This window comes from Vombatus ursinus, unplaced genomic scaffold, assembly GCF_900497805.2.
Source record: "Vombatus ursinus unplaced genomic scaffold, bare-nosed wombat genome assembly UNPS02014874.1, whole genome shotgun sequence".
In the NCBI taxonomy this organism is placed as follows: Eukaryota; Metazoa; Chordata; class Mammalia; order Diprotodontia; family Vombatidae; genus Vombatus; species Vombatus ursinus.
The window spans coordinates 9,541,811-9,564,198 of NW_020954652.1; the positions used below are offsets into that span (position 1 = coordinate 9,541,811).

At 36.5% G+C, this 22,388-nt stretch overlaps 1 protein-coding gene across 1 annotated transcript in view; it reads right to left on the reverse strand.

Moving 5' to 3' along the window:
• Window positions 1-22,388, reverse strand: part of LRRIQ1 (leucine rich repeats and IQ motif containing 1) — a 225,895-nt gene that overhangs the window by 201,531 nt on the left and 1,976 nt on the right. Inside the window, exons 2-8 of the mRNA XM_027842509.1 lie at window positions 18,898-19,013; window positions 16,907-17,042; window positions 14,633-14,744; window positions 8,441-8,532; window positions 6,934-7,048; window positions 5,912-6,138; window positions 758-829 (exon numbers count right to left, since the gene is read on the reverse strand). Coding sequence (XP_027698310.1) covers window positions 758-829; window positions 5,912-6,138; window positions 6,934-7,048; window positions 8,441-8,532; window positions 14,633-14,744; window positions 16,907-17,041 — 753 coding nt within the window. The 5' untranslated portion in view covers window position 17,042; window positions 18,898-19,013. The remainder of the gene's footprint in view (window positions 1-757; window positions 830-5,911; window positions 6,139-6,933; window positions 7,049-8,440; window positions 8,533-14,632; window positions 14,745-16,906; window positions 17,043-18,897; window positions 19,014-22,388) is intronic.

Below are 22,388 nucleotides of genomic sequence, written 5' to 3' on the forward strand. Positions count from 1 at the left end.
TATCTATCTATCTATCTATCTATCTATCTATCTATCTATCTATCTATGGAATTCCAGATGTATGCATGGGGTAGAAGAATGCTTGAATGTTATCGGAACACGAAATCAGTAGATGGTTTGTTATTTCTACCCTTTCAACTACTACAAATATTCTTCTATAGTCTGAGATGAAGGAGCTGACATCAAAGAGAATGGTCTCCATAGTAGCAAGAAAATAGAGTTGGTACCCCTAAGAGTTTAACTCCTAGAGTTTAACCACTTCACAGCATGGAATTTCCAGTCATCTTAGTAGCACCCCAATAAGGGTTTCCTTTAATGTGTCAGTATGCTTGGGCATTGCCAACCAAAATGATATTCTGTACCTTCAGGGGCATAATTAATTTTTTAAAAATATTAAAATTTATAAAAAAACAAAGAGAGGGAGAAGACATTTCCAATTAGAATTGTATTAGATCAATTGAGTTCAAGAAGTAAAACAATCTTAATTAATACATTTTGTTGCTTAGGATGAGCTATTCACAACATTGGTCTTTTTCATCACAAAAGGGAAATCATACTAAGAAAATGTTTGTTTGGCTCGACATTTTATTTAATGTTGGCATTCAGTAAATTCTCAGAACTGTGACTTTTATAATGCTTAAAATCTAGATCAAAGAGAGCAGCCTTACCTAATAACAAAACTCTAAGGTGTCAAGAATAGCAACTTAACTCAAATCAAGATTAATCATCTTACTAATAAAAACACAAATATAGCTACCTCATGCTCCTTTAAATTCTTTTCCCACAATTTCTGTTGTTGCAGTTCAACATTTATCATCTCTTCTTTTTGCTAAATAAATAAATTTAAATCAGTATTACACAAGATTTACAATCTCAAAAATACAAATCATCATGTGTGATGCTGAACCTACACCTAGGCCAAGCCACCAACCAGGGCCCTCATCTGGCCTCAGGGAAACCATCCCACTCATTTCTTACAGCATAATAGCATTCCATCATAATCATATATCACAACTTGTTCAGCCATTCCCCAATTAATAAGCATACCTTAATTTTAAAGTCTTTGCCACCACAAAAAGAGCAGCTATAAATATTTTTGGACATATAAGTCCTTTTCCTTTTTCTTTGATCTCTTCGGGACACAGACCTAGTAGTGGTATTGTTGGGTCAAAGGGTATGCATAGGTTTATAGCCCTTTGGGCATCGTTCCAAATTGCTCTCCAGAATGGCTGAATTAGTTCACAACTCCACTAACAATGCATTAGTGTCAATTTTTCCACATCTCCTCCAATATTTGTCATTTTCCTTTTCTGTCATATTAGTCAATGTGATAGGTGTGAAGTGGTATCTCAGGGTTGTTTTAATCTGCATTTTTCTAATCAATAGTGATTTAGAATATTTTTTCATATGAATATAGATAGCTTTGATTTTTTTTCTTCTGAAAATTACCTGTTCATATCCTTTGACCATTTATCAATTTGGGAATGACTTATATTCTTACAAATTTGACTCTGTTCTCTATAAATTTAAGAGATAAAACCTTTATCAGAGACACTTGCTGTAAAAAGTTTTCTCCCAGTTTCCTTTCCTTCTAATCTTGGCTGCATCGATTTAGTTTGTGCAAACCCTTTTTAATTTAATATAACCAAAATTATCCATTTTACATACCATAATGCTCTCTGTGACCCTGTGTGACCCTCAGTAAGTCACTTAACCCTGTTTGCCTCAGTTCCTTGCCTGTAAAATGAGCTGGAGAAGGAAATGGCAAACCATTCTAGTATCTTTGCCAAGAAAACTACAAATGGGGTCACGAGGAGTTGGATATAACACTGAATAATAAATATAATCTTCTACCATCCTGCTTTGTAAAGTATGATTCTCTCAAGGTAAAGAAATAGAAAAAAAGGGGGAAGAGAAACTCAAAAGTTATCATAATAGTAAAGACTGTATTTTCCTTTTGTCAGCATAATTAATGTTATTTTAGCTTAAGCTTTCACTTAATTGTAACAAGGGAGTCACATCTAATTTCTTGTGTTTTACATTCCCTTATCCTAGTTCATGTGAAAGAACAACCTAAAGATTGAGTTATCTCAGACTAGCAGATAAGAAAGTCTCTCCTCCATCCCCAAGAATGAGAGAGGGGCAGTTGTGAACTCAGAAAGACTGTGCTTTTTGAATAAGTGCTTGTAACAAATGGTTCATATTCAGAAACCCTCTCACCCCACAGACACACTTCTTTCTGTGTCAACTCATTCTTCTTATTGCCTTGCCCTTGTAATTATAGCTAAAATAAAGCCTTTAATGATCTGTACTCTAAACAGTAATCAGAGTATTTTCTTGCCATAACAGGTCCACTGGCTGATATGGGTACTACTATACACAGGGAAATGGGGAAGATTGGCGAGCTGCCCCTTTCCCTGTTTTCCTTCCTGGTATGAATTTGGAGTAAGAGAGATTGCTTTTCTATCTTTCCTAGGCGCTCAGAGAGATTGTTGCCCTTTGAGGATTAGACTTTTCTTAGTTGTTTGTGTTTTCTATGGTCAGTAAAAACCATTATTCCTGGTATTCTGTTTCTATGTCTGGCTAACTAGATGCCTATTCTATTTGTTTTCTTGTCAGCAAGAGTTTAGGATGCTCTAAAACAATGTTTTATCACCTCCCTTAACTGTTATGGGAGAATTGGTATGTTTATTTCTCTGTTCCCAGAGAACATGTGCATGTTTCCTTCATTTTTGAGAGATGTTGTAGGATTTTCAATGAGAACAGACTTGTTTTTCTACTCTCCCCCTCCTTTTGACTTTCTGATCCATCCTTGTTTTTTTGGTTTGGGTTTTATTTATTTATTTTCCTTCCTGGTCCAACTGAGCCTTTCACCTATAGAAATCTGGATTTCCTTGACCCCTCAGAATGCGGCCCCAAACCAATAGCTCCTTATTGTCTTCCCTACATGTTTCTGTAATTTCAGGGGCAGCTAGAGCACTGGCCCTGAAGTCAGGAGGACCTGAGTTCAAATCCAGCCTCAGATTAAACCCGTGACATTTACTAGCTGTGTGACCCCAAGCAAGTCACTTAACCCCAATTGCCTTAAAAAAAATGAATACATGTTTCTGTAATTTCAATTAAGGGAACTCCATTATCTACATGATTTTTATTTTCTCAAGATTCAACTGATATGACAGTGAACATGGGTGGGATAGGGTAGGATGGGGTGGGGAATAATGCCTAAATTTGATTTGTTTTTACTGAATGTATGAGTGTGCATGAAACTGAGAAAATGTTTCATTTGGTTTCTAAATGTATACATATTTGTGGATGAAGCTGGAAAACTGTTTTGTTTATATCTATATATGGATGGATAGATGAATTGAATTGGAGTTCTAGCTGAGCAGAATTTATCTTAATGAACCAGATTAAAAATATGCTGGTATCCCATAAAACTGTGCATGCCCTTTGACCCAGCAACACCACTACTAGCTCTACATCTCAAAGAAACTAAAAGGAAAAAAAAAGGAAAAAGACTTATAAGTACAAAAAATTTTATAGAAACTCTTTTTTGTGATGGCGAAGAATGCGAAATTGAGGGTTAGGATGTCCATGAATGAGGAATGCCTGAACAAGTTGTGGTACATGATTGTGACAGAATCTTATTGTGCTATAAGAAATAATGAACAGGATGCTTTCCAAAAAACCTGGCCTTACATGAACTGATACAAAGTGAAATATGTAGAACCAGGAAAACATTATAGACAGCAACAGCAATACTGTACAATGATTAACTATGAATGACTTAGCTATTCTCAGCAATGCAGTGATCTAAGACAATTCTGAAAACTCATGTTGAAAAATGCTATCCACCTCCAGAGAAGGAACCAATGGAGCCTGAATAAAAATTGAAGCATATTTTTTTTACTTTATTTTTCCTGAGGATTTTTTTTTGGTCTATGTTTTCTTTCACAATATGACTAATAGGGAAATGAATTGCCTGACTGCACATATGCAACCTATATCAAATTGCTTGTCTTCTCAATGAGGGGAGAAGAGAGGGAGGGAAGGAGAGAGAGAAGTTGGAATTCAAAATTTTAAAAAATTAAAGCTAAAAATTGTTTTTGCATGTAATTAAAATACTTGATATGTATGTATATATATACATATATACACACATATACATACACACACACATATACTGGTATCTATCAGTGCGATCTATGAATGCTTAGATTGATGTAACTTGTGTTTAGCTTCAGTTGACTTTAGGAAAGAGTAAGTTTTCTATTGTTGCTTTTCTGGGAATTTTTGTAAAAAAATCTAATTAATTAGAGCTTTCTTTTTAAAGAAATCTTGCTGTAGATTGATAATCAATCAAAATTTAAAGTGAAATCAGTTCCAAATTCTCTTGTTCAAATGGAGATTTCAAAAATAAAAGGCAAGATTATTCTGTAAAGGCACAAATTAATTTCATTATTTCTAGTTCATTCTGCTATTACAAAGTCTCAAAATCTTTATTTTTAATATATATTTTAATTCCCTTGATATTCTCAACCTTTTGTTATTCCAGATAAATTGTTATTTTTCCTACCTCTATTTTTTTTTTTGTTATTTGATTGGTATGGCACTGAATAAGTAAATTAATTTAGACAGAATTGTCATTTTTATTATATTGACTTCATCTACCCATGAGCTATTACTATTTTCCCAGTTGTTTAGATCTGATGTTATTTGTGTGATTGTGTTCATATAGTTCCTGGATTTGTCTTGGCAGGTAGATTCCCAAGTATTTTATATAGTCTACAGTTATTTTAAATGGAATTTCTCTTTCTATATCTTGCTGTTAGACTTCGCTGAAGTTATTAACAAAAACGAAGGTTTCACACACACCAAAATATTTATAACAGTACTTTTTGTGGTAGCAAAGACTTGAAAAAAAAGTTAATATCCATTGATTGGGGAATGACTAAACAAACTAGGGTAGACAAATGTCATGGGATATTATTGTGATGAAGAATCATCAAAGATGACACATACTGGAAAGTATATAAAAACATACATGAATTAATAACAAAGTAAAGTAAGAGCAGAGCCAGGAAAACAATATACACAATGACTAACACTACAAAGAACAATAGCCATAAAACAATCAAATCTGAATGTGATATCATAAAGAATATGTTTCAACTACTATTATAAAAAAAAAAATCTTAGTACCAAAGAAGAGAAGATATGAGAAGATACTTCTCCCCATTCTTTTGCAGAGATTGAAATCCATTGGAATGGAATATTGTATATAATGTCAGATTTTTTTCAATGTGTTGATAGGTTTTCCTAATTCGTTTCTCTTCTTTTTTTTTTCTTTTTAAAAACTATTATAAGAGATAATTCTGGGAGAGGAAATATATGAGGGTGAAATCTAGGTGATATAAAAACAAGATATTAACCAAAAATCTCTTTTTTAAAAGGAAAGTCTAGCAAAGCTCAGTAAAAAGCATTACGAAATTCCTAAATATTTACTGACCATCACCTCCAACAAGTCTTAAGTGCTGGTTAGTGCCCCTATACTTAATGTCAAAAGTAAGTGCTGAATGATATAACTTCAGTCTCAAGCACAGATATGGATTGTGGGGATATACCTATTTAGGGATCTTTTATTAACAGGTTCAGCTAGGCGGTGCAGTGGATAGAGCACCAGGCCCAGAGAGAGGAAGGCCTAAGTTCACATCTGACCTTAGGCACTTACTAGCTGTGTGACTCTGGGAAAGTCTCTGAACCCTTATCTGCCTCAGTTGCTCATCTGTAAAATGGGGAAACACTGGAGAAGGAAATGGCAAATAACTCCAGGATCTTTGCCAAGAAAACCCAACATAGTGTCAGAAACGACTGAACAACTGAACAATAACAGTTTATTTACAGATGTTACCTTATGAATATTTTCTATTTTTTTCTTTTCTACTTCAAATTGCTTCATCCGGCAATGTCTCTTTTCTTCTTCCTCTTGCAGCTGTTTTTCTTCACTATCCCGCTGGGCTCTGAACTTTTCAGTCTCCCAGTTCTCCAATTCCCGCTGTTTGTCCTCCCACGCCGCAAAAGATTGTCGACATCTTTCCTCAACTTCATGGTATCCAAAGCTTATATTGTCAGCATCCTCTATACTCACATTAATATAAACAATATTTTATCTGTAAATTCTAAACTATTTAAAATCATTCCTCCTAAAGTGTAAAAATAATTTCATAGGAACAAACATGCAAAACACATCAATAATATTTGAGTCAAAAGTATTTAAGGAACAAAATAGAGGAAAGCAAATATGAAACTTGAATTGCAATCGGGGCACTAATGGGGTTTATTGAAAAGAGTTCCAGAGCAAAGGAGAGCTAGTACTAATTACATGGGAGACCTTAGTCAAGCAATTCATCATATCAGTTTCCTCATCTGTAAAATGAGTGGGAAGTGCTAGATAATCTCTAACATTCTGAAAGTCTGCATAAAATAGAATGTGCTTAGATACTCTTTAAATATGGAAGTAATAAAGCCATAGCTGGTTATTGATAATGAACACCATTTAACAGTGCATCTGAATTTATGATGAAGAGGAATTAATTTAGGAGTTGTGAGGAAGTAAAGAGTACATATTTTCAAAGAGCACTAACTAGCCTTAGAGTCAAGAGGACCTACATCTGACATTTACTACTCGTATCACCCTAATAGAGTCATTAACCCTTCTGAGTCTTTTTAGCCTTAGAGTCATGATTCTATGACCCTAGGAAATAAACTCAATCAGTGAGATTTTAAAAATCCAAACACTATAGCTTTATTAAATCTGAATGTTACAAAATTTACATACACACATACAAACAGCAAAAATGTTTAATTTAGATGTTCTATATAATTAGTAACCATGTTTACCAAAGGTACCAAGTACAATACTTAGAAATTTACCTGAAGAAAGAGGCTCGTCAACAGGTAAGTTACAAAAATTAGGAAGTTGAGTAGAATTTGGGATTTTATCACAGGTTGGATTTATCTGTAATTCTTTTTCTATTTCAAATAACATCTAAATAGATACAAAAGGGTATCAATGATTAATAAAAATCTGTGAAAGTCTACGAAAAACACTTAAAATTTACCAAAAACATTTTATGCAAAATATTACATTTAAAATATGCATTAAAAATAAAGATTTTGAGACTTTGTAATAGAAAAATGAACTTGAAATAATACAATTAATTTGTGCCTTTACAGAACAATCTTGTCTTTTATTTCTGAAATCTCCACTTGAACAAGAGAATTTGGAACTGATTTCACTTTAAATTTTGATTGATTACCAATCTACAGCAATCTGACAATTGACTTCCATACTGCAAATGCATGCTTCTTTCCATGACTCTACCTTCACCTTCTCATTTGCCGGTATTTGCCTTAACAGTTTCTAATACTCGGTCATACTGTTTAATTAAACTGTCCCAATATTTTGAACACAGAATTTGTTTTTTCTCTATTCACCTCTACCTAATTCTTACTTTATTGTCTCAGTTGGGTGACCTTAAGGTCTTGGAGACTACATGAGAAGATAAGAGCACCAGCTCTGGAGTCAGAAGGTCCTGAGTTCAAATGTGACCTCAGCACTTACTAGCTGTGTGACCCTGGGCAAGTCAATTAACCCCGACTGCCTAAAAAAAAAAACAAAAACAGAAACAAAAACTATATGAGGAGGAATACAATGTCTGGCTGGTCCAACCAAATGGAAAAGGATATAAGAGCCAATTCAGGCACAAGCATAGATAAGCTGATAGAAGTGCATAACAGGTCAGCTGAATGGTGATGAAATTTTTCTGAGCATCTACTAAGTGGTAGAAGAACTATAATCTGTCATTGAAGGGGAAATCTGCACTAAAAACAATCATAGATTTTTGAAATAATTATATGTTTCTCCATTCTATCTAGTATGTTCTAACATTATTCCTTTTCCCACTTTTTTGCATTTAATTTCTAATCTTCTATACAAAAGTCCCTTTAGTAAGTCTAATTGAAGAGAAAGAGTATACTGTTTTCCTAACTTCATAAAATATATAATTTTAACTCACAAAATAATGCTATAAATACACAGCTTCTTTTGTTTTATTCATTTTATAATTTAAAATCCCAAATATCTGTTTCTGATATGCATATGTACATAATAAGAGTTCATATATCATATTCATTGCTTGTAGTTATAATCCTAAGATTTAAATTTCACTTTTTTAAAGTTATGTGTCAAAGAAAATAGACAATAATACAATGCTTTATCTAACACAGTCTTCTTAATCTCTAAAACAATATAGTTCAAAGCCTGTACTCAATTTGGTCTTCCCTTATTCATGGAGACAGCATGATATGGAATTGTCAGGCAGATCCAAAATTCTACAGCATGTAACTGAATACTGTCAGTCAAGTTTCAATAATGTACCTTCTTTAATTCTAATTCATTTTCATGAGACTTAGATGTCAACTCATCCATAAAATCTGTAGAACTGTTTGAAACGGCTCCATGACTAGAACCTGGAAAGGGGAAAAAATATTCACATATCTTTAACTACATTTCTACATATCTATTCAAATATAAGACTATGGTTAAAATTTGGCAAGCTATCAAACTTTGATTATTTTTCTATAACCTTAAGATCTGTAACAATATATCATGAAATACTTAAAAAACAACATAGGGAAGCATGAAAATTAAATGCAATCATTTGAAATTTGGGTTGTCTTCACATGTGAAAAGTAAATGAGCTATGATTACAAAAGCTAGTCCTAAACTACATAATTAGCAACCATGTTTACCAAAGGTACCAAGTACAGTACTTAGAAATTTACCTGAAGAAAGAGGCTCGTCAACAGGTAAATACAACAGGTAATTTTTTTTTTAGAAGTTCTGTGATGACCTAATCCTTGGTTATCTAGCTTAGGCCATATTCCATTAACAGATTACCAGCTACTTGCCAGTAAAAGGAAGAAATATCTGAAGGGCTGCCATGTATAGATTTACTCAGCATAGTTCCAAAAAGCAGAACTAGAAACCAAGGGTAAAAGTTAAAGGCAGCGGGGATAAGTGAAAATAAAGAATACCTATCTGGATCGAGCTAACCAAGAATGGAATCAACTGTCCTGTACAGCAATAAGTTTACAAAATGTTTCTCTTCACAGCACGTGTTCATGCAATGGGGAGATGAGGATCCATTGAGCCTCTGTAGGGAGATGTCTGCATTCAGTGAGAAGTGACCTAAATGAACTTCTAGATACTGTGACATGATTCTGGAATTCGTTCTATCATTACATAGTTGTGTGGGTCTTTAGTCAAGTTCTGGTTCCCTTATCTGTAAATATATATCATTCACTCTCATTCCCATCTCTCCATTCACCTGGCCACTTCCCATCTGGCCCCTTTATCACCTCGTATGGACTACTAGAGTAGCCTCATTGGTCTCCCTTCCTCTGCTCTGCCCCCTCTTCGATCCCCCCTTTATACAACTGCTAAAGTAATTGCAAAAGCACATATGACCATGTTACCCTCCTGCTCAAAAACCTCTGGTGTCTCCCTATTGCCTCTAGGATGAAGTTTTGCAATTCAAATCCTTCATAATCTAATGTCAGACTACCCTTCTTCATCCATTTCAAGTTATTCCCCACCATGAACTCTTCAGTCCAGCCAAACTTCCTTACACAGGAAATTCTTTTTCTCATATCCTCACCTTTAAGTGGAATATCCAACATGCCTGCAATGTACCTCCTCACCTCTACTTCTTGAATCCCTGTCTTCCTTTAAAGCTCAACTCAGGCCACATCTCCTGCATGAGACCTCTCCTGACACCTTCCTTTACAAAACAAACAAAAGTGTATTCCCTTTGCGTATATTTTGCATTTATATGTGTATGTGTGTATGTATGCATGAACTTGAAGCTTCCACCAATAAAACATAATTTCCTTTAAGGCAGAGGCTACCTCATTTTTGCCTTTGCATCCCTAGAGCCTAGTACAGCATCTGACAAAAAGAAGATGCTTAATGAATGCTTCTTGAATAAGGATTAATTCACTGATAATCTCTAAAGTATCTTCCACATCTAAAATTAATTAATTTTATTGTCTAAGATAATGATGTCATACCTCCTATGAGGCTTTTTTTCTCTTCCTCTAAAATGCTTTGCTTCTCACTACTAAGTGCCTTACAATGAAGTTCATTACATTTAGTTAGGCTCTTCTTTACATGGTATATTATCTAATAATTTCATGAAATATTTTCAGATACTGCTCTGATTCTTCATCATGGTGTGGAGAAGATCCCTAGGTTCTTGAAGGTTATATCAATACTAAACTATCTCTGGTAGATCAGGTGGAAAGGCTTCAAAGGCACCTCTTACCAGGTCCATGATGAACTGTCAGTTAATGTGCACATTTATTGAGCACTACTATATTCCAGGCACTAGGGAAACAAAAGGACAGAATTGCTCACGATCTAATGGGGGAGACAACAAATATGTGACATGTGCAAATATGTACAAACAAGTTATATACAGGATAAATGGGAAGTAATTAAGAGAAGGAAGGCACTACAATTAAGAGGGGTTGGAAAAGACATCCTGTAGAAGATGGGATTTTAGCTGGGACTTAAAGGAAGCCAGGGAGGTCAGTAGGTACAGGTGAGAAGGGAGAGCGTTCCAGGCATGGGGGGCAGCCAGAAAAGAATGCCCAGGGCTAAGATATGGAGAATCTTGTTCATGAAATAGCACAGAGGGCAGTGTCTCTGGACCAAAGAGTATTTGGAGAGGTATGAGAGGACTGGAAAGGTATATTACCTATGGGAAGTGGGGTGGGTGATATGAAGGGCTTTGAACACTGAATAAAGAATTTTGTGTTTGCCCCTGGAAGTGATGGGGAGCCGATGAACTCTAATGGACTAGATCTCTGTCATCTGAAGACTCACCTGGCCAAGGTGAAAGAAGCTCTTGACCAGGTTTGCTACAAAATTACAAATTATTTGAGACTTAAACTATATCCAAAGGCTGCAAAACTCTGCATCAGTGAAGGGAGTAACTACAGGGAAAAAATTAAAGAACTCTTGACATTTATTTAGATAAGCATCTACAAATGCCCAAATTTATGAATATGTGCTTGTATGCACTTGGATATATTAAACACATTTAAATATTCTCATATATTTAAGTTTTTCAACTTTTCTTTATCATACTTTTGCTTTTCTGAGGCTAAGAATTCTTATCACTTCATCATTAATTCATCCTAAAATTATATAGATAAAGAAGAAACATAAACACCATACTCAGGCTTAAAAATCTAATTTTGTTGTCTTTGCATAAATTTTCCATAATTAAACACTCAGTAATTGTACTAAATATCTTAAGCAAATCAAAGGACACATATTAACATTTCCTAAAACATACTTGTTTATATCATAGCTTTGGCATGAAAATAACATGACAAAGCATTGAACATTTAAGGATTAAAAAAACCCAATAAAACACGTTTTAAGAAAATTTAACTCTCTAAGTATACCTATTAGCCAGTATTTTATCTAATAATATAATCAAATGAAATCACTATTATAAATGTCAGCTGTTAGAACTAATACTACTATTAGGATGTAGTTTAGGTACCCACAAATTAAAGAAGATGTGAAAAAAAATGGAGAGATTTCCAAACAGAACTAGTAACTAAATATGGGGAGGGCTCAGCTGTCCTCCCTACCACTGAACTGAAAATGTTATCTCCAAGACCTTTAATGATCTCTTCGGTACCAAAGCCTTTTCTTAATCATTATTCTCTTTGCCACATATGGCTTTGCCACATTTGGCACTATTGCTTAACCCCTCTTTTTTTTTTCTACTTTCTCATTGTACAATTTCCTAACATTCTTCTCTCCTGAGTCTCCTCCTACCTGTCAGATAATTCCTCAAAAACCTTCTGTAGTTCATTTTCTCCTTCCTTATCCAAAGGGTCTATTCAAAATGTTCTTGTCTACATATACTTTCTCCCTTGGTGATCTCATCTACTCCCATGGCTTCAATTATTACCTCTCTGGATGACTCCCAAATCATAACATCCAGACCCAATGCTAGATGGAGAGCCATACTTTCTACCTTCACATCACCCACACCCACACATGCACACATATACATACTGTATTATTTTTTTTAGAGGGAGTATTCTAAAAGCCATAATCAGAGCCAGGGAAGAGAGTGATGGGAAGGGGGGGGAGGGGAAGAGAAGCTTATAGGCTATAAGCGAAAAGAACGTGGCACAGTCTACTGATGCTTCTATTAGGAAGAAACAGCCAGCTCATGGTTCTATTAGGAAGAAACAACCCTCCAGCTAAGGGCTCCAGCTCAAACCGGAAGCCGCAAATGGAGAAAAGCTCCACAAGCCCCACCCAAAAGAGTAATACTGAGCAACAGCCACTGGAGACCAGCAGAGAGCAATGGCCAGGGAAAATTCTATGCTTCTGACAAAACCAGGAGGAGTGAAGTAACCTCAGCAGGTGATACGGGCAACTTTGAAGCAATGGAGTTTTGAGTTTCTTCCTCCATGTGTCTGACCATGCCACACATGTTCCTCATGGGAATGCATGTATTTGCACACATTTCCTACAGGTGCGCATTCTTCCTAGATTGTACGTATATTTGAGGGAAAGTACTCCCCAAGCTGATGGAAAGAAATGTTTTATTACTACTTTTTTATGCTACTTCACTAAATGAAATATTTCATTTCACACTAGTTGCATTCTCTTGTTGACTAGCAGAGGCAGATATATCTGTGGGGGCTCCTGAACTATGGCATTAAATAGATATAGATAGACAGAGCATCTTGTCTGAAGAGCTCACCATGGATGTTTGGGGTATCCCCAGGAACTACAAGAGTGATATCTGAACCAGAGAGTATAGATTCCCTTTTGCTTGTAAACTTAATAGTTTACATTTAAAATTAATCTCTCTGTTCCATATTTGTACATCAGGCAATGCTATAGTTTTACTCTTAAGCAACATGCTGTAGTAAAAGTGCAAGACTGGGGAATTACTCGGAGGACCAGTGTCCACTCCTGTCTCGGTGACTTACTGAAGGTGGGATCTTGGTCATGCCCCTTAATCTTTCTGAGTCTCAGCTTCCTTATGTATAAAACGAGATGTCTGGAACAAATGACCTATAAGTTTCTTTCTAGATGTAAATCTATGATCTTATGATATTAATTTGCTCCAATAACGGTTGAATTGTGTTATAATTATGTGCTGTGTCACATATGAACAGTGAAGCTGGATGCTTTGGAGAAATCTGTCATAATAGGTGTAGGACAATTGACAATGACTAATATCGATGAAGAGAAGAAAGTTAACAAGCTGCATAATGTATGTTGCACAGTAAGCAGAATGCTGGATTTGGTTTAAGAAAGACTTGGGTTCAAGTCTCACTATTTATACTATGTGATCATGGGTAAGTCATTCATCTGAAAAATGGATAAAAATGCCTATAGTATATATACCTCACAGGGTTGTCATGACATAGATGTATACACATATATACATGTATATATGTACATGTATACCATATATTATATGCATGTATGTGCATATACATATGTGTCAAGGAACAAGCAATCCAGCAACACCAGCCTTTTTTTGCTGTTCCTTGAACACATTACTCCATCTCCTGACAGGGCCTCTTAATTGACTGTTCACCACATTTGGAAGGTTCTCTCTCCCTTTTCTTCCTCCTGGCTACAGGGGCTTCCTTCAAGACTCAAATTAAAGCCCATCTTCTCCAAGAGGCCTTTCCAGGTCTCCCTTGCCTCCCACTGCTAAAATCTTCATTCTTTCCCTGTGAGAGTCCTCCCACCAACAAGGTATATACCTTGTATGCATGCATGTACGTACATAGTTTCTTAAATATTATCTCTCCCATTAGAATGTGAGCTCATTGAGGACATTGACTATTTTTGCCTCTCTTCTGATCTGCAGCTCTTCATGTCTGGCATTGTCCGACAGGTAGTAGGTACTTGATGTTTGCTGACTGACTGATGGAGGGTCTTTCCTGATTTTTCTTTACCTAAGTTCTCTAATTCTTCCTTACTTCAGTCTCCTTTCTTCCAGGGGTTAGCATATTCAGAGCCCAGCCACTTGCTATAATTCCACCAGCCCTAAACCTCAAGGGCACAGAAAAAGGCAGATCACTTTAAAAGACTCTTTCTCAATACTTCACCAGGCCAAGCTGCCTACTCTGAGGGCAGGAGGCAGAGGCTGTGTCTGGAGGGTAGGTGGGGATTCAGTGCGTAACCAGGAGAAGAAGGGTGGCTATGGAGGGACTGCTCTAACACATCTAATCTGCTGCTTCCTCCCCCTGTGCTTCAATTACCTCGCATCAAACTTGCAATCTCACTGTCGTTACTCATAGTGGTAAATGGGTTTTCCTTCCCAGGAAAGCTAGGACGTATTTACAATGCCTAGCACAGTGCTGTCTTAATAAATGTTTGCTGAATTGCATTGGTTAGTTAGGAATAGTAGTTTTAAACAGATGACTTTGCAAAATTATATTTTATTCTTATATCACACTGAAAACTGGCAGAGAAATCATTTAATATTTAAGTGAAACCTCTGCTTACTTGAAATGTCAGTATCTTCCAAGTCCTGGAGAACAAGATTTTCAGCATCTTTACTCCGATTCTTTATGACATTTATACAGTAAAGAACTGATTCAGGTAAGTTTTCTTCTCCCTGAAAACAAGAACAGTAAAATCAGATCAAAAAGTGTTTCTTAGTAAAACTATGTGCTGAGCATCCACTGTCTCTTTTCACTCTTTCAATTTTATGAGCAAATCTTCATTAAGAAATTACTCTTAAATTCATGCCAAATATGAAATGGGGGTTTTTAAGGAGACAAAAGCCTTATTTATGCATTTATTTTTCATTTCCAGGTGCTTCTATATTTCTACAAACAGAAAATTTGAAAACAGAATTTGGGCAGAGACTATTCTCTAATATGTTTATTAAAAGGTGATTACAGGGGCAGCTAGGTGGTGCAGTGGATAGAGCACTGGCCCTGAAGTCAGGAGGACCAGAGTTCAAATTCAGCCTCAGACACAACACTCACTAGCTGTGTGACCCTGGGCAAGTCACTTAACCCCCTTGCCTAGCCAAAAAAAAAAAGGTGATTACATTTGTACAAACCAATTACATGCAATTTAATTTATCCCCATTATGATTCAGTTTACATTTTCAGTATATTTATTTCTTCTTTAGACTCTGTGCTCCTCATGGAATTAAAGCTTCTAAAGTCCCAAGTTTGAGTTTCCTCTTCTGACCAATTTCTTTAGAATTACCTTTGTAGACCCCTGCATACCCCCAGCCTCTTTTTTTCTGTTATGGCTAACTTCCAGAAGAATCAACACCCAAGGGAAAATTTACATGTTTGGTGTAGCAGAGTGGATTTCAAAGTTCCCTTACATGGTTTAACTGAACTGCTGAAAGGTTTTTCCATTGTATGTGCTTTATATATGCAACGCCCATTAAGTGTTCAACCCATACTTTCAATATTTACTATTCCATGACTTAGAGAACATATTTCCTATGAACTCTTTCATACACCATCTGAGATATATTTCGTTTACTGTCTAGCGAAATTCCTTGTATTTTGCAAAAACTGATGAGTGACACTATAATAATCTACTGCAACACACTTGAAATTGAGTGGAATTTTCTGTAAGATGGGTATGTCTTAACCCTACCCATGCCACCAACCCACATCCAAAGAAGGTTTAATTATAAAAGTACTTCTTTATAAAGCAGTCTTGTCTACAAGGTAATCACAAAACCTGAACTACAATTCCTCTATAAGTTTGCGTTGAAGCTTCTTAAAGGATTTTGTCATTGGTTTAATTTAATGAACATAAATGTATTCGTCCTATGGATTTTTATCTGTATATCCAACCTCAATCCTCAAGACCAGGCCCTCCCTCCTTGCTACCTGGATGTTCCATAAGCATTCAAAACTTCACAAGTCCAAAACGTTACTCATGATCTTTACAGTGAGGTCCTCCTCTCTTTATAACTTTTCCTGTTTCTTTCTGGTAGTCATGAAGTTTCCCAACCTCAGAGTCATCCATCTCTAGATGGCTTCCTTTCTTCCTTCTTTCTGCCCCTCATGTCCAAAGACTTGTGAATTCTACGCAGACACCATGTTTACAACACCACACTGGTTCACACCATCATGGACTCTCTGGCCTCCTGGCCCCATCACTCCTCAGCTCAAGAAGCTCCAGTGGCTCCGAATTACCTCTAGGATAAAGTGTAGACTCCTTTGTTTGGCTTTTAAAGCCCTTCACAATCTGGCTACAAAAGATCTATTATTCAATTAGTGTGTAATCTCCCTCTATTAAGACCACAATCCTTCCAGCACTTAGTAGATGGTCTTCCCTGTGATCAAAAGAAAATCTTTACCTACTTGCTATCCTTTGAGTAGTCTCTCAGAATTCAGTTAGATAGTCTTCACAGAAAAGACACAAAAGTCATCACTGACAATATTTGAAATATTTTCAGTTTGGTATAACTTGCCAAAGCTACCTAATAGAACCTGTGAAAACTCATGGTCATTTGTGGGCCATCTTGAAACCTCAAAACAGAATTTGGGCAGAAGCTGTTTTCTCATGTATTTCCTAAACGGTGATGATGTTTTAAGAATGAATGTAGTCAAAAGAACTGTCCATTTGGAGTTAGGCTCAAAGCCTGGCTCTATCACTTTATAATTATGTGACCATGGCCTTGGCAAGTCATTCCCCTATAAGGACTTCAGGTATCCCATTTGTAAAATGACAGGGTTGGATTATATGGAGATGAACAAAAAGCAAAAGATTAATGAAACTCCGAAGCTGGACACTTACTGGCTCACTCTCACTGCCAAACTCAGATGGGGAGTCGGTCTCATCTCTTATCTCCAAAGATGAAACGCTGATTTTATCCAATTCAGCTTTTATTTCTTCTTCCAGCTCTGCTTCAATATCTTTATCATCCCACATTCTTTATAATAAAAAGCAAAACAACAAAAATAAAAACAGAGGACACAATGACAGTGAAATCTGTCTGGACTCGAATGTATCCCTGGTTAAATATGCTGATTTCAAATCTTTCTGGCGTACCTCATACGATATAATGTATAATACACTTGCACCTTCCACTAAAGCCATGTTCTGATATGTCTTTAAAATGTGTAGGTCCATCTCGATACTGAAAGGGCCTGACAGTCAAGAAGGGCAAACTACCGCAAGTTTTAGAAATGTGGAAAAGCTTTGAGTATGGATCCAGGGACGTATGTGAATTGTTCAAAGACTGGTCCAACCAAGTCACAGAGGCTCGTCTCCAGCTTTGCTGCAGGCAGATGAACTTTTCAGACATAAATTCTCTGGGACTATCTACTAAGACTTGGGAAGCTGTTACGGAAATTGGTGAAGGGAATACTCACACCTACAAAAATAACAGATTTTGGAAGTATTCAAGTACAATACTATAACACTTGACTCCAGGAATAGAATGTCTTTGTGTTATAAATGTTTGTGTATGTCCATATATGTGTGTAAGTGTGTATGTATGTGTGCGTGTGTGTATGCATGTATGTGTATACACATCATGGCAGCTAGCTGGCGCAGTGGATAGAGTGCTGGGCCCAGAGTTAGGAAGACTCATTTTCCTGAGTTCAAATCTGGCCTCAGACACTTACTAGCTAGCTGTGTGACCCTAGGTAAGTCACTTAACCCTGTTTACCTCAGTTTCCTCATCTGCAAAATGAGCGCAGAAGGATATGGCTAACAACTCTCATTTCTTCACCAAGAAAACCCCAAATGGGGTTATGAAGAATCAGACATAACTGAAACAACTGAATAATAACAACAACGTGTGTGTATGCATATATATATGTATATATATATATAAAACATAGACCAAGTAAAACTTTTAAATATGAAAAACAAACATGTATACATATATGTAAATGTATGTATATATTCATTGGCTGTGTGTATACATATGTATACACATGTGTATATATGCATACATGTATACCTTTATTTTTCATATATCTTCACCTGCGTGAGTATGTATATACATATGTACGTATATGTACATATGTGTGTGCATATATGTGCCTTTTCATATTTAAATGTTTCCCTCGGTTTCTATTATAACCATATCTACATAATATATAACATATAAATCTATATCTATACAATATCTACACACATACTATACATATATACCTATACATGAAGGCAGCCAGGTGGCTCAGTGGATAGAATGCTGGGTCTGGAGTCAGGGAGACTTGAATTCAAATCTGGCCTCAGATACTCACTAGCTGTGTGACCCTGGCAAGTCACTTAACCACTTTTTGCATTAATCCACTGCAGAAGAAAATGGCAAACTATTCCAATATCTTTGCCAAGAAAACACAGGGTCCTGAGTCAGACACAACTGAACAGCAAAATACCTAGACACATACACATATATGTATGCATGTATATAGGTGTATACGTATATAGGTGTGTTATATGTAAATGTACAAAATACACACATATGGGTACATAGATATATTTCATATATACTCACATATGGATACATTATGTCCATGGATACATAATGTACACATACCCACATGTGTGTACATTCCATGTATGTAAATGCATAATAACGTAAGCAGATATGTGCATATAGCTATGTGTATATGCACACATGTAGACTGTATGTATATGCATCTATGTATACTATACATATACATATGGGTACACATATACATGTATAAATGTGTATATGTGAATATAAAACCTATAAATACTTTTAAAAACTAGCAGGAAAAAACGAATCCTTGGGAGGTGCTATTAAGTACCTGAAAAAGCCTTGAAATTCAAGTCAGATGCCAGGAGTTCAAGTCTTGCTTTCGTGCCTGCCAGCTGGGTGACCCTGGGCAAATCTCTAGAGCTCTCGTGGCCTCTGTTTTCTCATCTGTAAAAGGAAGGGGTTAGTTTAGAAGACTGGAGGGCTTGAAGTTCTATCTCAGCTCTATTAAATCTTGGGATTCCAACAATTCTACTTTGTTTCTATTATCCAAGAAGTTAGAAAGGAGTAAGAAGCAACATGGTACAGTGGAAAGAGATCTCTCCTTACAAGTCCTTGAACATCGGATCAAATCCTAGTTTCACTATCTACTAACAGTGCGATCTTAGGCCCAATTTTACATTCAATACTTTCTTCAGTTAAACCTCCTAAAATTTGCAACACCCACTTGCTAGAGACTGCAGGCCCTATTTGTTGGAGATTAATTACTAGTTTCCTCCAAATAGATGAAAAGCTGTCATGTGATGGGGTTATCATTGTTTACATTGATAGGGTGTTTACACAATAGAAATCTCCTCCTCTACCAATGAAATCATAGGTCTAGATCAAAACCAAACCAAAACAAAAAACCTCAAATAAAGAGGATGACAGACAGATTACATTTACGTAGCATCTAAGGTTGATAAAGCACTTTATATGTATTCTCATACAGTTTCCTCAGTGCTTTTTTCACAAAAAAACCTATAAGGCTATGTAGATTGAATAAATGTGATTACCCCTTAGAGATTACTAGGTTTAGGCTACATTAAAGCTAGGAAGTACCTGGGCCAGTACTGAAATCCAGGTCCATATTCCATTCTTTTCCTTTCCCCTCTCTCATTTTCTTCCTTCCTTCTCTTTTCTTTCCTCCCTCCTTCTATCCCTTCCTTCCTAGCTCCTTCTGTCCTTTCCTTCCTTCCGTCCTCCCTCCCTCCCTTTGTCCCTTCCTTCCTTCCTTTCCTCCCTCCTGTTTCCTCCACTAGAATGTGCACTCCTTTGAGATAAGGACTGTTTGATTCTTTCTATTTGTATACCCAGCGCCAGGCATAAGCACATAATACGTGCTTAATAAATCCTTGTTGATTGCCTGAATGAAAAATGAACATAATGTTGTACTTTCTTGAAGAGTTCAATAGTTTTACTAAGCTTTTTTTTTATTATTCTGTTATAGAGGATGGCTCTTTATGACTAGGAGAGGAGACATATATTGGGAAATGCATGCGTGGAATAACAAAATATATCAATGGAATTTCTTTAAAAGAAAACATCTAACTATTACTACCGAACTGTTGAATCCTATGATTTTGGAAAGCGGGGGAGTTGCAAGTGAGGAGGTAAAGTCAGTCAATGAATAATGAGGGGTCAACAAGTTGAAGACAGAAATTTTATAGTTTTGATCATTTAAGCATGTTCTAGATCAAAGTTTCTAGATTTTTATTGAAACTAGGGCCAGTGATGATATAGGGACTAAGACAAGGGCCCCAACTGGTTCAGTAATTAACAGACCACAAGAGAGCCTCCTCTCCTTCTCCCCTCCCCCTTTCTCTCTCTTTCTCTTAAAAAAGACTTGAGGCTAGGGATAGTAAAAGTTCTTAGCACTACATCAAGCACCACTATTCCGACTCCTGTCACATAAGGTACTTAGACATTTAACAGTCAATGAACAAAGAGCAAGCCAGAGAATACTGAAATATTTGTTGGGTCCCAAAACACAAATTTATGGCACTATGAGTTGCATTTATTTCAGACATAAAATCTAATTTTTCTTGAAAATTATAAAGGTTTACTGTATGGAAAATAATTTAATGGTATACTTTTTTTAAGTCTTTGAGTTTACTCCCAAGAAGAAAATGTACTTACATGTTAATTTATGTCAACTTATTAACTATTTCAAAACAGGAGGTATCTCAAAAGTCTAAACATTTTGGAGCACTCTGTATTCTTAAGACATCCTACTGAAAGTATGGAAAAGGCACCAGTGTGGAGGGGACTGGGACAAAATAAAGGTAAAGCCATTCTGCCACTACTACCCCTTCTCCTCTCTTTCCTCCCTTTATCTTTGATTCATGACACGAGCCATGACTCCAAGAGAACCACCCCCAGGCAGAAGCTAAAAGTGACGAAGAAGCAAGATCCAGCACACCTGAGAAGACAGAAGATTAAAGCAATTACTAGTGGTAAAGTACTGGGAGTGACTGGGATTCATTACTTTCCATGTGCCAGCCTCAAGCGCAAGGGACCTCCAAGTTATTTTCCTATTCTAGCCAAGAATAGGAATGGCTGCCTAGAGGATGCCACACAAAGTATTTGTGTGTGAAGAGGGGGAAATCAGGGAAGAGAAAGCCTTGCTTCTACTTTTACCTAGAACTGGTCAGGGAGAAATCAAGAGGGGAAGAAGTCGCAAACTTTACGGGCAAAATTAAGAAGGAGAAAAAGTTTTTCTATTCCTAACTTCCCCTTTCCGTGATCTCCCTTCCTTCTAGGAAAACAATATACATAATAACTAAAGATTGAGAGCAGGTAGGTGACACAGTGGATTGAGTGCTGGAACTATAGTCAGAAAGATCTGAGTTCAAATCTAGCTTCAGACAATGGTTGTGTGACCCTGGGCAAATCACTTAACCTCTGTCTGACTCAGTTCCCTCAGTTATAAAATAACAGCATCTATCTCACAAGATTGTTGTGAGGAGCAAATATATTTACTGTGCTTTTCAAACCTTAAAGTGCAACCTGTTATTATTATTACTATGTAAATGGAAAGAACAGAAGAGAAGCAAAATGATACAGTAGAAAAGACATCAGACTGGAAGTCAGAGAATCTGGGTTCATATCCTGTTCTGCCATTCACTATCTGTGTGACTAGAAAGTCAGACCCTTCACCTCTCCCAGTTACAGCATCTTCATCTGTAAAATGAGAGCGTGCACTAGATTGTTTCTAAAAGCCTTCCCAGCACTAAGTGGATGATTTTATGAAGTGAAACTAAATAATGTGACTGAGCTTATCACCAAAAAGGACACAGGAGAAGGCACTGCTGCTGAATCTTTACAAAGGTTGAGAGGTGGAGAGTGTAAGGTGTAAGAAATTATGTTTCCACAGATGTAGAGGAAGGGGTACTAACAAGAGAATTCAGAAGTTGTCACAGGGGCAGAAGGAGTAGTCTTGCTCAAGAGTTATTTTTTACAATACCACTCAGAGACAGACAAAACCTGCTGACATCAGCAGTAGAATTAGAAGTGAAGAAAGTAGTACAAAGGTTATAGCTTGGCTAAGGTGCGCATGCTTAATAAACCTCTGCATATTAACTTTTCCTTGGGGGGGAGAGGATTAACACAATTTTAGCTACAATGTTGTATGTGGTGGGAGGGGAGAGCACATTAAGGAGTAATATGAATAGGCGTTCCGGGAAGTTGTACACCTGCAAGTATCCAGCCAATGAGAAACAAGGGAGGGACCTTCGGTTTAGGGACAGGAATATAACTGCTTGCTCTTGCTTCTGTAGGGTG